Source organism: Mobula hypostoma, chromosome 23 (genome assembly GCF_963921235.1).
Source record: "Mobula hypostoma chromosome 23, sMobHyp1.1, whole genome shotgun sequence".
Lineage (NCBI taxonomy): Eukaryota > Metazoa > Chordata > Chondrichthyes > Myliobatiformes > Myliobatidae > Mobula > Mobula hypostoma.
In genome coordinates, this window is record NC_086119.1 from 47,852,542 (window position 1) to 47,870,337 (window position 17,796).

Here is a 17,796-nt window from a genome sequence, read left to right on the forward strand (position 1 = left end):
TTCAACAGCAGCACTTTGAGTACAAGCTAGTGATACTTAGCATCTCTAAACGTAGTGAGACAAAACGTGTCAAAGTGTTTCTCTACACCACCTGGACATGTCACCTTTAAAAACCTGACAGCATTTGGCATAAATCTATCAGGCACAATGTTCCCTTTTGTAGATTTTCTCAGAAAGTTTCAACCTTAATCTGGATTCCATACCTGTGTTGCCAGGCTGAGGACCTGTTGGACCAACTCCTGAGTATCTGTAGGCTTCTTGAGAAACAACTTCACAATTGCTGTAAGCAAGGTCAGTTGGACCTGTCCCGGGGATGGGAGTGGGAGAAAATTTCACATGAGTTATTCCTTACATATTTCAAATTTAGCTTTAATCTCTGAATAGGTAGTTGTAAGCTACATGCATAGACATTATTTAAAATGTTGTCATAGATTTCTTAACTCAATTGCACTAATTATCTCAAACTCTGAAATGTTACCCTTGATAACTTTTACGATAATTTGCTTCAATTCAACTAGTTACAGTCTGCAGTATTTTGTCTTTGATATTAATTGATCAAAGCTTTAACAGAGAATTCAACTCAATTTTAATTCTCGGTGAGATCTCTGTGTTAACTCTATTACCATCTTTCCAATAAAGCCGCAAATTAAAGATGGGATCAAAGCCCTCGAATGATTGAAGGTGATGTAAGAGTACTGGTGACATTACTGAGGCTTTACAAGACTTTTGTCAGACTACATTTGGAATATCATGAGAAACTTTTGGTCCTGAACCAATGCAAAGATACTGGCCCTTGAAAGGGTGCAGCGGAGGTTCACACGAATAATCGCAGGAACAAAAGGCTCTGATGATTATTTGATGACTCTGGGCCTGTACTCAGTAGAGTTCAGGAGGAGGAGGTGGGGGTGGGAGGTTCTCATTGAAGCTTACCTAAATGGCCTGGAAAGAGTAGAAATGGAGAGGATGCTTTCCCTAATAAGATCTGAGGCCACTGCCTCAGAATAAAGGCACATCCCACTAAAACTAAGATGTGGAGGAACTTCTTCAGCCAGGGAGTGGTGAATCTGTAGAACTCATTGCCATCAACAAAAACAACAGGAATTCTGCGATGCTGGAAATTCAAGCAACACACATCAAAGTTGCTGGTGAACGCAGCAGGCCAGGCAGCATCTGTAGGAAGAGGTGCAGTCGACGTTTCAGGCTGAGACCCTTCGTCAGGACTCATTGCCATAGTGGGTTGTGAAGGCCAAGTGATTAGGTGTATTTAAGACAGAAATAGATACTTAAAACTGATTGGTAAAGGAGTTAAGGGTGAATAGGGTTTAAAAAACTTCAGTTATGACTGAATGACAGAGCAGAGTCGACGGGCTGAACGGCTTAATTTTGCTCCTATATCTTATGATCTAGTAACTAGTTGCACTTCTTCATCACATTTGTCCCCTGGAATTCCCTTTTCTTCAATAAGCTCAAACACAAAGTCCTATATTGAATTTCTGATCTCTAGCTATACTACAATATCTACTATGTAGATCCAGTAACTAACCTGAGTACTCTCATCATGAAAGCCATCGAGGAAACTTTCTAGAAGTTCGTCAGCATTGTCAATTCTCTCTGCATATTCACCCACAATCCAGATCATAGCTGCCCGAGCATCTGGCTCATCAAGTGAATCCAAGTTCTCACACAAGGTTGCAATGATGCTTTCATATCTGGGAAATCAAAGTTAAGCAATTCTCACATACAAGTTATTTACCAATTTAAAAAAAAACACATTTGTGATTTCAATTCCACTGTTTGTATTTGCTACTGCATGCCCATTCCTTCTTGGCCTCATTTTGATACTGGAAGACAAGTCTATGATTGGAAGAATATCTTAATTCCTGGTGGATGTCTTTATTTGACTTATCTGTTATGGAATAGAATTTGTTATCAAGCTCCATCACATTCTTGTCTACTTCTAAGTGTGTAACTTTTTCTGTAATTGTGTATCTGATAATTCTTAATGTACGTAATTAAAAGTTAGTTCTGAGAAATTAAATCAAATATGACAGCTATCACAGGAGTTAGCACTTTGACACAAATATCATTGCTTACAGTAGGCTTAAAAGCAACAAGTCATCTGCTAATTTCAAATACTTCTCGTTCTTCCACAGGGTTTTGTTTTAACTCCAAAGAGTACATCCAATAGTAGTATGGAAAATCTAGACATATGCATATTGGATTGAGAACACCTCTAGCAAACTGCCACCAAATTGCTGTTAGACACTGTCATAAAGATATCCATAACATCCACTTGCAAATTTCCTTTTTCTCCACTTACTTGTTGGGATATTTACGAAAGATATCCCTTATGACCACAATAGCCTCCTGGACGACATAATTGACTTTGGTTTGGATGAGATCAAGCAGTGTACTGACACAGCGCTCAGCAGATTGCTAGGACGTGAACAGAATGCTTATTAGAACTGAAATTTAAGCAACAAACCCAACAGCTCCATTAATCAGACCACCCATTATAATTCAATTGCTTGTCGAAGAGCATTTTAAAAAGTGTATTTTATCTTAGGGAGAAGCATTGAAAATATTTTAATATTCAGCAGTGCTCTCTTGATTACCTTCTGACTTAACAGCTAGTGTGTTAAAACTTGGTGGTACTTGGTGTTCAGGCAAGAGAATATCACATAAAGAGAAGAAAGGCATTGTCTATGTTGGCCACAGTGGTCCAACCACTTGCCAGTATTCAAGGAATAGTTGCTTGAGTGAAGCTTTTAAGTTACATTGGACCTGCTGTCAACATTAATTAGCATCCTCAGAGAAGAAGTGGGCATAGAAATATCACAAAAGCTGAACATATTGTGAAAAATGCTTTCAGTTGTGTCATTGGTTAACCTATGACGAGCAAAAACATCAGAGACAAATCTGAGTAGAAAGAAAACTCAGCTATTCAAGTGTAGAAAAAGAAACCAGTTCACATTTCAGGTTGAAGACCTTTTATCTTAGCTTCTTTTATTTCAGATTCCAGTATCTGCCATTTTATTTATATTTGATTCCTGAACTTCTGATGGCTGCTTAGCACTTAAAAGTTAAGATTCAATTGACAGGAATTCACAGACCACATGAAGCTAGAACAATGAATGGCTCACATTAAACCTCAAAATAACCATTGACACCATTACAAAAGAATCAGGATCAAATTGTTTGAATATTCTCTCTCTCTTCAAAATGTAGCACTGACTTTGTAGAAAACAGTTAGCTGTTAAGTCTGGGAATTCAGTTAGATTTCAATCACGGTTGAAATGATTAAACTATGACTTACAATGCATCATCAAGAAATTCACAGGTGCTCAATCTTGCCTCAAAATATAGTTTGTTATCAACTGCGAAAATTGCAACTTCTCATTGAACTAGCAAGAAGTTCTCTAGGAGGAGGTAGGGACAAGCAATGCATGGCTGTGAGTGTGACTTTAAATTTTCAAGGCTCATTGGAGCCCAGCTGTCACATCATCAAGCTGACTGCCCATCCAATCACAAAAAAAGGTCACAAAATCATTAAACTGTAGTTCTACAACAGTGTACGTACCTCCACTTTGATGGCACAACGGCCAATAGCACGGACTGCTTTACGAACAAAATCAACGTCAACTTCAGTGGCGTATTCCTTCAGCTCTGCTAGGACCTGAGATGAACACAAATCTTTGTTTAAAAACGATGTCCAAATTTTCTCAAATTTCCCTACATAACTGACATTGCCATCTCCACATACTCTGCAAACCCCACTGAGCATTTCCATACTTCACCTCACTTCCAGTGAAGTGCAGCAAAATTGCAGCTGAACACCAAAAATTATTCTCCAAGGATGGTCAGTAATCCATTTTTTAAACAGATGCTTTTAACACATCAAGCTAGTTTTATTCACACCCACTGACTTTATTGAAAGCACCTATCAAATAACAAGGAGCTATATCATCCAACTTTTGTATTAAATAAAATCATGCTGGAATTAAAGATTTCTTACACCAGCATGCTGTCCGTTCATGACTTTACCTGCTTAAACATTCAGTTATTGCTCTTTCGTTATATGTGAAAAATGACATTAAACTTTATAAGTATTTTCAGAATCAGGGCAGGTTTAATACCACTCCTACGTTACGATTATTTGTTGCGGAAGCAGTAGATTACAATATATAATAAAAAAATCCACTGAAACCATCCAGCACAGAGAACAATGTGCAAGATGCAGGCAGGGATAGCAAACACAGAATGGCACAACCAAGTTGCAAGAATAATGTACAGGAACATTTCCTTGAGTGTGGATTGGACACTCACAAGTCCCAATAGGAAACACCCAAGAATGTAGTGGAAAATGACAGCGCTAAGATCCGGAGGGATTTCCAAATCCCTGATAAGCAGGTACTGGCCAACCAACTAGACATAGTAATATTGGACAAGGAAAAGAAGAAGCAATAGTAACAGATGTGGCAATCCCAAATGACAGTAACAGCAGAATGGAAAAATATGAGAAGCTGGAGAAATACCAGGGCTTGAAAGAGCAGATAGAAAGGATGTGGAAGGTCAAAGTCAAAGTAATCCCAGTGGTGATAGGAGCACTTGGAACTGTAACACCTGGATTGGGAGAGTGGCTTCAACAAATCCCGGGAACAACATCTGAGATCTCAGTCCAAAAGAGCACACTTAGGAAAAGCAAGGATACTGAGCTAAACCCTCAAGCTCCCAGGCCTCTGGTAAAGGACCCAAGATTGAGGGAAAAGTACACATTCACACCACCCATAAGAGGTGAGAGAAAAAAAAAATTAAAAAATATAAACACACATATGTGTGTGTTGTGTGTATTAGACTCACTAAGTAGTGCAAAAAGAGAGCAAAAAAGAAAAAAAAAATCAAGGTAGTCCATTCAGAAAGGTGATGGTGGTAGGGAAGCAGCTGTTCCTAAAATGCTGAATGTGTGTCTTCAAGCTCTTCCTTGATGGTAGCAATGAGGAAAAAGCCATGCCTTTTGTGATGGGTGTCCTTAATGAGGCATCGCCTTTTGAAGATGTCTTCGATGCTGGGGAGGCTAGTGGCCATGATGGAGCTTGCAACTTTCTGCAGTTTTTTCCAATCCTGTGCAGTGGCCCTTCCATACCAGAGAGTTAGAATGTTCTCCAAAGTACATGGGTAGAATTTTGAGTTTTTGGTGACAGCCCAAGCCTCCTCAAACCCCTAATGAAATATAGCTGCTGCCATGCCTTCCTTCTAATTGCATCAATATGTTGGCGCCAGGATAGACCTTTGGAGATAATTACACCTAGGAACTTGAAATTGCTCACCCTTATCACTGATGATTTCTCGATCAAGACTGGTGTGCGTTCCCTAAAAATCCACAATTAATTTCTTGATCTTAATGACATTTAATGTAAGGTTGTTGTTTCAACACCACTCAACCAGCTAATCTATCCCATTCCTGTACCCCTCCTCTTCAGCATCTGAAATTCTGCCAACAGTTGTGTAATCAGCAAATTTACAGACAGCATTTGACCTGTGTTTAGCCACATAGTCGTGGACGTAGAGCAGCGGTTCCCAACCTATTTTATGCCATAGAGCCTTACCATTAACCTAGGGGTCCACAGACTCCAGGTTGGGAACCGAGAGAGTAGAACAGTGGGCTGAGCTGGACAGCAAAGAGCCCTTTCCTAGTTTTCCCTTGGCTAAGGTTCTGCCAAGTATTACCCTACTTGATGGTGTGAGGAAATTTCTCCTGTCTACTTCCAAAACCCTTAAAGGTATAGCCCTGGATTCCACTCTTGTTAAAAATACATGGGTAATGTTCCTTGTCAGTCACCATCAACACTGATATGAGTAAGGATCAGGGTGCACAAACTGTTGTCCTGATCAGTTCATTACCCTTGGGGTATCAAATTCCCAATGAGAAAAGATTGACCCATATTCACGTATTCCAGCGTCATGCAAATCAAATACACACGCAGAACAGTACTGAGGAGCACAATTCTACAATGCTTCAGCTGATACAGCATAGAAGTTCAGTCAGTGAATTACATGATGGGGATATTTGACGTGTTTCAATACAAAGCTTTCTAACACATCAGGATGTATATTCTATACATTTCTCTGACATTAACTGTACCATTGAAACCTTTGAAAAGCATCTGAGTTATGAACTTCTCTCTTACAAGCATTTTAGCTCCATGAAAGTAAATCGTATATTCAATGAATCAGAGCCCAATATTCACTCACAAACACCACCAAACAACTTAACTGGGGATTTTATGTCATTTTCTGCTTGTCAATTTTACTGTGTATACTATAAATTTGAAAATAGTAATAGAGAATGCAGGAAATACTCAGCAGACCAAGCAGATCCAGGAAGAGAGAAGAGTTGTTTGCTGGTAAGGTGGCACCAGCGACCGACAGCAACACCCCACGGACAGCTCACACAACGACCAAATTCTCTTTTTACTGCAGCCTGCAATTACCTTTTTAAGGGTGTATTTTTGAGCTAACTAAACAATTTCTACAATTCTACACTTCTACAATTTCTTGGAGGATGCAGCATGGATGAGAGCAGAGAGTCCAATGGCCAGTGCATACTGGCGGAACATTGAAGCCACAGTCAACTCCACTACTCTGCGTCGATTAAAGCATTGAGCAAGATGAAAATTGTAGAGGACAAGAGCAGAAAATGAACAGGTGTCCAGCGTCGTCTGCCTGTGTTTGACCAGTGCAGGAGTTTTGGGTCCCATGCCACCGGGTTCAGGAGCAGCTGTTGCCCTGCTGCCACTGGGCTTCTGGACCGGCTTCACTTGCCTCAACACTGAACACACTGTGCAGCTGTGAACACAGGGACTCCGTGGTTAATGTTATTTGTTTTCTTTCTATTGTTCACATGATTTGTTCTCATCTCCACCCGCCCCCAATACTGGGTGCTTGATGGTCTTGTGGGGGGCTTTTCTTTGTTTTTCGGCTGCCTTGCAAGACGACGAATCTCAAGGTTCTATACTGTATACATACATTGATAATAAATATACTTTAATGTTTCAGGTTAATAACTTTTTTCATCAGATTTTTTTTCCACCAGCTGCATATGGATTGACTGATATCTTAACCAACAAATTTAGAGAATACATTTTGATGACAATTCAGTAGTGAAGCGCTGAATGTTCCAAAGAAATGAAAATTTTAGCTTTTTTTATTTACTAGATGTAAGCCCATCTCCAACCGTCCCAACTAGGAAGCTGGAGATGAGCTGCATCTTTGAATGATTTCCTTGCTCACGTTTCAACTAATGCTACGAGATCCATAGCGTTCAGAATGAAAACTGAAATCTTCTTACATGCTCTGCACCATCTTTCATGGGTATTTTTGTTAAATTTTAACGCTGTAGTTTTAACACAACTGAAAGGGTTGATGAGCCTTTCACAGATCAGTCCAGAAGCAACCACTTTACTTTGAGAGTGGAGCCACATACAGGTGAGATCAAGTAAAAACAGCAGATTTTCTTCTTCAGAGAACATTAATGACCAGCATAGATTTAATGATATCCTAGTACTTTCAAAGGCATCATCACTGAGGAAGGACCTTTACAAATTTAGATTCAATAAGTAAAAAGAACAGAATTTTAATTCATCAGATACCACAATGGAATTTGAACTCTGATCTGTAACATAGATCAAGTCGTCACTTTTTATTGTCATTTCGACCATAACTGCTGGTACAGTACACAGTAAAAACGAGACAACATTTTTCAGGACAATGGTGCTACATAGAAATCTACAGCATATTACTGGCCCTTCGGCCCACAAAGTTGTGCCGATCATGTAACCTACTCTAGAAATTGTCTAGAATTTCCCTACCGCATAGCCCTCTATTTTTCTAAGCTCTATGTACCTACCTAAAAGTCTCTTAAAAGACCCTATTGTATCCACCTCTACTACCGTCACTGGCAGTGCATTCCACAGACCCATCCTTCTCTGTGTGAAAAACATATCTCTGATCTTTGTACCTACTTCCAAACACCTTAAAACTATGCCCCCTCGCATTAGCTATTTCTTCCGGCTATCCACACAATCAATGCCTCTCATCATCTTATACACCTCTATTAGGTCACCTCTCATCCTCCGTCGCTCCAAGAAGACAAGGCCATATTTATTCAACCTATTTTCATAAGACACGCTCTCCAATCCAGGCAACATCTTTGTAAATCTCCTCTGCACTCTCTCTATAGCCTTCTGTGGGCAAGCTAATTCTGGATCCAAAAAGCAAGGTCTCCTTGGATCCCATGCGATATTAATTTCTCAATGAGCCTTGCTTGGGGAACCTTATCAAATGCCTTATGTAAATCCGTATACACTACATCACTGCTCTATCTTCATCAATGTATTTTGTTACTTCCTCAAAGAATTCAATTAAGTTCGTAAGGTATGACCTGCCCTTGCTGACTATCCCTAATCAGATTATGTCTCTCCAACTGCTCACAAACCCTGCTTCTCAGAATCTTTTCCAACAACTTGCCCACTACTGAAGTCAAACTCATTGGTCTATAATTTCCTGGGTTATCTCTACTCCCTTTCTTGAACAAGGGAACAACATTTGCAACCTTCCAATCCTCCAATACTTCTCCCATCCCTATTGACGACACAAAGATCATCGCAAGGAGCTCGGCAATCTCCTCCCTTGCTTCCCACAGTAGACTGGGGTATATCTCATCCAGTCCCGGTGACTTATCTAACTTAATACATTTCAAAAGCTCCAGCGCATCCTCTTTCTTAATGTCTATACACTCAAGTGTTTCAGTCCTCTGTAAATCACCCTCACATTGCTAAAGTCAGTTTCACTAGTGAATACTGAAGCAAAGTATCCAGTAAGTAGCTCTGCTACCTCCGGTTCCATGCACATGTTTCCACTCTTACTCCTGATTGATCCTATTCTCACACGGCTCATCCTCTTGCTCTTTACATACTTGTAGAATGTCATGGGGTTTCCTTAATTGTGCTCACCAAGGCCTTCTCATGGTCCCTTCCAGCTCTCCTAATTTCATTCTTGAGCTCCTTCCTGGCACCCTTTTAATTTTCTAGAGACTTAACAGTACTTAGTTTCTTGATCCTTTCATGAGTTTTTCTTTTCTTCCTAACTAGATCTTCTACACCATGGTTCTTTAACGCTACCATGCTTTCCGTGCCTCAATGGTACATATCTATGCAGAACTCCATGCAAATGTTTCCTGAACATTTGGCATATTTCTGCTGTACATTTCCCTGAGCACATCTGTTCCCAATTTATGTCCCCAAGTTCCTGCCTAATAGCATCAAATTTCGCCCTACCCCAATTAAATGTTTTCCCAAATTGTCTGCTCCTATCCCTCTCCAGCACCATGGTAAAGGAGATAGAGTTGTAATTACTACCTCCAAAATGCTCTCCCACCGAGAGATCTGAAACCTGATCAGGTTCATTTCCCAATACCACATCAAGTATAGCCTCTCCTCTAGTTGGCTTATCTACATATTGCGTCAGGAAACCATTGTGAACACACCTAACAAACCCCACTCCATCTAAACCCCTTGTTCCAAGGAGATGCCAGTCAATATTAGGAAGGTTAAAATCACCCATTACAACAACCCTATTATTATTGCACCGTTCCAGAATTTGCCTCCCTATCTGCTGCTCGATGTTTCCATTACTATGGGGGGTCTATAGAAAATACTTAGTAGAGTTATTGCCTTCTTCCTGTTTCTGACTTCCACCCACAATGATTCAGTAGACTATCCCTCCATGCCTTCCTCCTTTTCTATCCTATCCCTGATTTGCAGTGCCACTCTCCCACCTCTATTGCCTCTCTCTAACCTTTTTGAAACATCTAAAGCCCAACACACTCAGCAGCCATCCCTGCCCCAGAGACATCCAAGTCTCTGTAATAGCCACAACATCATAGTTCTACGTATTGATCTAATATAACATGTAATGCATGTGTTACTCCAGTAACATGAACATAAACACTCTAAAAGACATTTATAAGTGTACATTAATAGTCTTTCCTGCCCTTGGCCTACTCAAGCTTTCCATACTTGCATTTAAGTTTATGCAGTTGCAAGTTATCAGTTATAAATCTAATCTCTTCTCATAAATAACTGGTTCAATGAACCAACCACAATTATATGTTCGTGTTTATACATAAACTTTGGAAATGCTGTGCAAGTTGTTAAGCTTGTTTGGTGCATCGCAACATGCTAATGCAAGCCCCAAGGTCGCTCATTTGCAGGGATTTTAATTAAAAAATCATTATTGGAACTCTGTCACATTATACTAGGAGGGATGAAGTACAAAATGCCTTGGCTTTGATGATGGAAGATCAAATCAACAGAAATCCAAAAATATTGACCTTAGGGAAAAATAGAAACTGGAGGATAGAAAAAGATCAATGTAGTCACAGTAAACCCCATGTCTATATGCACATACACTGGGTATAAGAGAGCATAATTTTACAGGCAAACTTAGGGCGAAACCACTAGAATGAAACCCACTATGAACTGACGCAGCTGATAATTCACATTACTTTTCTGTTGTGATGGGAATGTGCTCATTCTTCCTATTTCTATATTATTGGTGAACAAAACACATTCCTGACCTGTCTAACCCATGCAGACTGAAAACAGCTTTCGCAGCACAGGCAAAGCAGAGCAAATTATTCTCAGCAGTTGATCCAATTGAATTACAAATTTGCAAATCTGCAATTCTGAACCTATTAACAGATTCAAAATATCAGCTGAAAATCAAAACTGCATGCTGCAAAGTCATTGTTCAGAATAACAGGTGCAATTTGTACCCAATGCTTTAAGTGCAGTTCACATTAAATAAAAGTAAAATAAAATTAGTTTCACAGCTTATGAAGAATATATTGGTCTTGGAATGGTCCAGCAGGATTCCTGGCTGAAGGGATTATATTCACTGAAGTTTCAGCCAAGTAATAAGTTTAACAGGCAACCCAATTTGACTGTTGACATAGAGAACTTTGCAGACAGATAGAATGAAAGTATTTCTTCTGATGGGAGAGTCCAGAATATTAAAAAAATAGAACTGGAGTGGAAGTACTTCTTCAAACGACAGTGAAAATCTGTAGATCAGGTAAAAATTTTAAAATGTTATTGATTTAGTTTGTTGGGAAAGGGTATTATGATCTAATTGAATGGCAGGACAGCACTGATCTTTGGTTAATGGAGGTAAACAAAAGTTAAGTATATTGGCTGAAAGTTGTACTCTGCAGATTCTGGTTAACTGCATTAGGTGAAGGAATGTGCCAATAAATGAAGGCAATCACTAGTCAATGCTTGTATATTTAGCCCAAGCAACCTCTATCAGATCTTCTCTCACCCTCCACTACTCCAGTAAAGACATCCTGAGTTTATCCAACCTCTCTTTATAGAACATGCTCTCTAATCCAGGCAGTAGCCTGGTAAACAGCTTCTGCACCCTCTCCATCCTTCCTATAATAATGGTACATCCAGAACTGAATGCAATACTTCAGAAACAACCTAACTAGAGTTTCACAAAGCTGCTTTATAACTTTCGAACTCTTGACTTCATTCCCAAAAGGAAAAAATGCTATACGCCTTCTTTATAAGATTATGAGAGACATAGACAGGCAGTATCTTTCTCTCCTGGTTTAAATATCTGATTCTACAGGGCATGCATTAAAAATTAGTGGGAAGACAGGATTGGGAAACTTTCAAAAACCGACAGAGAGCAACTAAGAGTCATTAGGAGGGAAAAGATGAAATATCAAGTAAGTTTGCAGATGACACGAAGATTGGAGATTTGTGGACGGAGCTGTAGGTTGTCGAAGGTTACAAGAGGATATAGACAGGATGCAGAGTTGCGCAGAAAAGTGTCAGATGGAGTTCAATCCGGATAAGTGTAAGGTGATGCATTTTGGAAGGACAAACCAGAAGGCTGAGTACAGGGTTAATGGTCGGTTACCTAAGAGTGTGGATGAACAGAGGGACCTTGGGGTTCAAATCCATACATCCCTCAAGGTTGCTGCACAGGTTGATAGGATAGTTAAGAAGGCCTATGTGATGCTAGGCTTCATTAATAGGGCGGATTGAGTTCAAGAGTAGAGAGGTCATGCTGCAACTCTACAAATCTCTGGTGAGACTACACTTAGAATATTGTGTTCAATTTTGGTCACCTCATTATAGGAAGGATGTGGAAGCTATGGAGCGGATGCAGAGGAGATTTACCAGGATGTTGTCTAGATTGGAAAACAAGTCTTATGAGGCAAGGTTAGCAGAGCTGGGACTTTTCTCTTTGGAGCATAGAAGGATGGAGGGGACTTGATGGAGGTCTACAAGATTATGAGAGGCATAGATAGGATGGATAGCCAGTACTGTTTCCCAGGGCACAAATAGCAAACACTAGAGGGCATATGTACAAAGTTAAGGGAGGGAAGTTTAGGGGAGACATCAGGGGTAAGTTTTTTTGTTTTTTTTTTATACACAGAGGGTTGTGGGTGCCTGGAATGACTTGCCAGGGATGGTGGTGAAGGCTAAAATATTAGGGATATTTAAGAACCTCTTGGACAGGCACACGGATGAAAGAAAAATAGAGGGTTATGGGGTAGTCTGGGTTTAGTACTTTTTTTAAGGAATATATGGGTCGGCACAACATCAAGGGCCGAAGGGCCTGTACTGTGCTGTAGTATTCTAGTGTCTAGTGTCTTCTAGTGTCTAATGAAAGCAAGTGAGCAAATAATGTCAAAGTGGATAGCAAGAGCTTTTCCAAGTGTGTAAAAAAATAAAAGAGAGATGACAGCGGATATAGGACCGTTAGAAAATGAGGCTGGAGAAATAATAACAGAGGACAAGGAGATGGTAGATGAACTAAATGAGTATTTTGCATCAGTCTTCACTGTGGAAGATGTTGAAGGGTGTGAGGGGAGAGAAGTGAGTGCAGTTACTATTACAAGGGAGAAGGTGCTCAAAAAGTTGAAAGACCCAAGGGTATATAAGTCACCCGAGTCAGATGAACTGCACTCTAAGGTTCTGAAAGAGATAGCAGTAGAGATTGTGGAGCCATTAGCAATGATCTTTCAAAAGTCATTGGACTCTGGCATGGTGCCGGAGGACTGGAAAATTGTGAATGTCACTCCACTCTTTAAGAAAAGAGGAAGGCAGTAGAAAGGAAATTTATAGACCAGTTAGGCTGACCTCAGTGGTTGGGAAGATATTGGAGTCAATTGTTAAGGATGAGGTTATGGAGTACTTGGTGACACAGGACAAGATGGGACAAAGTCAGCATGGTTTTCCTTAAGGGAAATCTTGCCTGATGAACCTGTTGGAATTCTTTTGAGGAGATTACAAGTAGGATAGATAAAGATGATGCAGTGGACGTTGTATATTTGGACTTCCAGAACACCTTTGGTAAGGTAGCACACACATGAGGCTGCTTACAAAGTTAAGAGCCCATGTATTACAGGAAAGTTACTGGCATGGTTAGAATGTTCGCTGACTGGTAGGAGGCAGCGAGTGGGAATAAAAGGATCCTTTTCTGTGTGGCTGCCAGTGATTAGTGGTGTTCCACAGGGAGTGGTGTTAGGACTGCTTCTTTTTACACTGTATATCAACTGTTTAGATGATGGGATAGATGGCTTTGTTGCCAAGTTTGCAGATGATACAAAGATTAGTGGAGGGGCAGGTAGTGTTGAGGAAATAGCTACACTACAGAAGAACTTAATGGCAAATGAAACACAACGTTGGAAAATGCATGGTCATACACTTTGGTAGAATGTGCAGTGTATTTTCTAAAAGAGGAGAAAATCCAAAAATCTAAAATGCAAAGGGACTTGGGAGTCCTTGTGCAGAACAACCTAAAGGTTAATTTGCAGGTAGAGTCCGAGGTGAGAAATGGAATGTTAGCATTCATTTCAAGAGGTCTTGAATACAAGACCAGGGGTGTGAGGCTGAGGCTTTATAAGGTACTGGTGAGACCTCACCTGAGTATTGTGAACAGTTTTGGGCTCCTCATCCAAGAAAAGATCTACTGGCATTGGAGAGTATTCAGAGGTGGTTCACAAGGATGATTCTGGAAATGAAAGAGTTGTCATACGAGGAACGTTTCATAGCTCTGGGTGTGTACTCACTGGAATTTAGAAGGATGAGTGGGGATCTCATTGAAACTTTTTCAATGTTGAAAGGCCAATACATGGTAGATGTGGAAAGGATGTTTCCCATGGTGGGAGAGTCTAGGACAAGAGGACACAGCCTCAGGATAGAGGACCGTCCATTTAAAACAGAGATGCAGAGAAATTTCTTTAGTTAGCAGGTAGCTAGCTTGTGGAATATATTACCACAGCCAGCTGTGGACGCCAGGTTGTTGGGTGTATTTAAGGCAGAGATTGATCGGTTCTTCATTGGACATGACATCAAAGGTTACGGGGAGAAGGTCAGGGAGTGGGTCTGAGGAGGAGAGAAAAAGGACGAACCATGATTGAATGGCAGAGCAGACTCAATAGGCCAAATGGCCGAATTCTGCTCCAATGTCTTATGGTCTAAGCACTTAAGGAGAGATGAATAAATTTAAAGACGGTGTGTGTGGCAATTTTTTTAAAAGTCAAAAAGTCCAGTTTCTTCTTCATTACATTAATTGTTTCTTCGATTTTCCCCATCTTAAGCTCACTTTGTTGCGCGAATTTTTGAAGATCAGATATAGCCAACTGATGTTCCGCAATACATGTTTGCATCTTATCAATTAAATCGGCAATTTTCTGGAAATTAGTTGAGATTTCCGTATGAATCAGGTCTTTAACAGAGCCTGCAATTTCCGTACAAATCATCTCCCTAACAGAGGTTGAAATTTCCCTCTGAATTAACTCCGATATCGCTTTCAAAGTCACCGGTGATTCAGTCGGGGGGAGATCCGTAGCTTTCGGTTTAACCGGAGGTTTACCATCCTTGCCGTTTTTCCCGTTCTTAGACATAGCAGATCTAAGTATCATCCAATTGTCAGAGAATTCAGTTTAATTCAAAGTATTATAAAAATTGATGCCTTAATGGTTAATTAAAGTATAGCTGACCATAGAGAAAAAAAACTCAGAGGTAATGGAGCGAGTCAAGAACGTGACTTCACTCCATGAGCGCTACCGGAAGTCTCCGAGACTGGGTAAAATACATTTACAGAAAGCTAAGAGAGATGGAGGTTTAGCATTACCTAACTTTAGATTTTATTATTGGGCTATTAATATTCGACATATGAAATTTTGGTTACTTGACCGGGACATACTATCTATTCCTAAATGGGTAGCATTGGAATTACAATCTGTTCAGGGTTATACACTTGGTTCTATTTTAGGTTCCTCTCTTCCTTTTGATTCGAAACGCCTTAAGCAGGTCTCTAACCCGATAGTTAAATATGCTTTGCGCATTTGGTTTCAATTCAGAAAATTTTTTGATCTTAATCAATTCGGGTTAGCGATTCCTATTTTAGGTAACATATTTTTTCCTCCCTCTTTTACGGATCGCGCTTTTCAAACTTGGAAGACTAAGGGTATTTTACGGTTTTTGGATTTATTTTTAGATGGTTCCCTTATGTCTTTTGAACAATTATCTAATAAATATAACTTATCAAGAATACATTTTTTTAGATATTTACAAGTTAGAAATTTCCTAAGTACTATACTTTCTTCCTTTCCAATGCTTCCTCCTATATATATTTTAGATTCGATAATTAACCTTAATCCATGTCAGAAAGGTGCATCGGCTATGATTTATAATATTATTATGAAACTTGGAAAGCTCCATTTGATAAGATTAGGGTAGATTGGGAACAGGAATTGGGGCTTACCATTTCTGTGGATGATTGGGGGTAGATTTTACAATTAGTTAATACTTCCTCTATTTGTGCTAAACATTCCCTAATTCAATTTAAAGTGGTTCATAGAGCACATATGTCCAAAGATAAGTTAGCGCGTTTTTACTCGCATATTAATCCTTTCTGTGATAGATGTTCGGGGCAGATAGCCTCTTTAACTCATATGTTTTGGTCTTGCCCTACTTTGGAAACTTTTTGGAGAGATATTTTCAATATTATTTCTAAGGTATTAAATATAGATATCTCTCCTCACCCTATTACTGCTATCTTTGGACTACCTAAAATTTCTAGTAATCTTTCCCCTTCAGCCCGTAGAATGATTGCATTTCTTACTTTAATGGCGAAAAGATGTATTTTACAACATTGGAAAGAGCTTAATGCTCCAACTACCTTTTTTTGGTTTTCTCAGACGATTTTATGTTTGAATTTGGAGAAAATTAGAAGTAACCTTTATGATTCTTCATTTAAATTTGAACAGATTTGGGGACCTTTTATTCGATATTTTCATTTAATGTAATATTTACCCTTCTTGTTTTTTTTCACTGTTTTAATGGAGGTCGGGATTGAGGACGTGATTTTAAGTTTAACTCTGTTTGGTTTCAAGTTAGCCCATTGCTTTGCCTTGCTTTTAGTTAGTTGCACGGTGGGTTTTTTTTTGGGGGTTTTTTTTTCTTTTTTTCTATTGATATATATAAAATTTAGTATACTATTATGTTATCTTGGTTTCTTATGCTTAAATTACATTGTAGTATTTTCTTTTTGGTATTGTTATCTTTTGGAATTTTATTATACTTTAACATTGTATTAATGTTTATATGGCTTACCTTTTTTGTATACTTACTCAATAAAAAGATTTAAAAAGAAAGAAAAGGCAATTTTTTTTTAAACATGGAGAGTGGTGGATGTCTGGGTGGTGGTGGAAGCAAATATGATAGCCACTTTCAAAAGGCGAATAGGCACATGAATGCACAGGAAATGGAAGGACACGAACATCATGTAGGCAGAAGGGATTAATTTAATTGGGCATTTGATTATTAACTTAATTTGTTTGACACAGCATCACGTCCTGAAGGGCCTGTTCCTGAACTGCACTGTTCTACAGCATGCTCTAAAATGAGATGGCTTATTTTAAAATCGATACTAGGATATCCAGAATGAAGGGGGAGGGTGTTTAGGGGCGGAGCATAATGAGAGAACCTCATATCAGCTTCAATCCACAGACACTGGTTTGTATGGAAGAACTGCACAAAGGTAATGTTGCTTGAAATTGAGTGGAAAGGAGCATGAATTACTTCAGTCAAGTTACTTCTCTCTTACATATAAATTCTTTGATGTAGCTCTGTGGACCTTAATCAAGACAAATATCCATGTGTTCATGGGAGTCTGCATACCCACTATTTCTTGTATATTTCTCTTACAATGGGAAGAAGCACCAGGAAACAGGCAAGGAGTAAGACAAGCCGGAGGATTAAACTGTGCTAATGAACTCACTTAGACCGAACATTGAGAGTCAGTGAGCTCTGCATGAGATTTCACAGCTACCAAGTCCCTTACTCCACCTTCAGCGTTCTGTCAGCATGCAGTACCATGGCAACACATGGTGCAGAGCTCCCAATATTTGGCACAACTGGGAGAACTCAAAGCCCTGTAACTGCTTCTTGCACAGATGCTACTTGCAACTTCTGTTACCCGAACTCCTCGGCCACGTCTCCCACTTGTTACAAGCCACTGCTTATTGGTGACTGAGTGAACAAGGTCACAAAGGATTTGCAGCAGCATTGAAATTCAGATTCTGACATTACGTGTTTAGCATATGGACAATGCACGGCAAAATAAAGAACAGAATGCTGCCTTATTCTCCAACTACATGCGATACTGGAATATACCATTCAAAGTAAATGATGGATTTTTAAAAATTCTATA

General features: G+C 39.5%; 1 protein-coding gene across 2 annotated transcripts in view; it reads right to left on the reverse strand.

The window, feature by feature from the left end:
- ap2b1 (adaptor related protein complex 2 subunit beta 1) overlaps window positions 1–17,796 on the reverse strand; it is a 275,766-nt gene that overhangs the window by 170,909 nt on the left and 87,061 nt on the right. For both annotated transcript variants that reach the window (XM_063031461.1, XM_063031460.1), the window contains exons 9-12: window positions 3,581–3,676; window positions 2,321–2,436; window positions 1,544–1,709; window positions 204–302 (exon numbers count right to left, since the gene is read on the reverse strand). In XM_063031461.1, coding sequence (XP_062887531.1) covers window positions 204–302; window positions 1,544–1,709; window positions 2,321–2,436; window positions 3,581–3,676 — 477 coding nt within the window. The remainder of the gene's footprint in view (window positions 1–203; window positions 303–1,543; window positions 1,710–2,320; window positions 2,437–3,580; window positions 3,677–17,796) is intronic.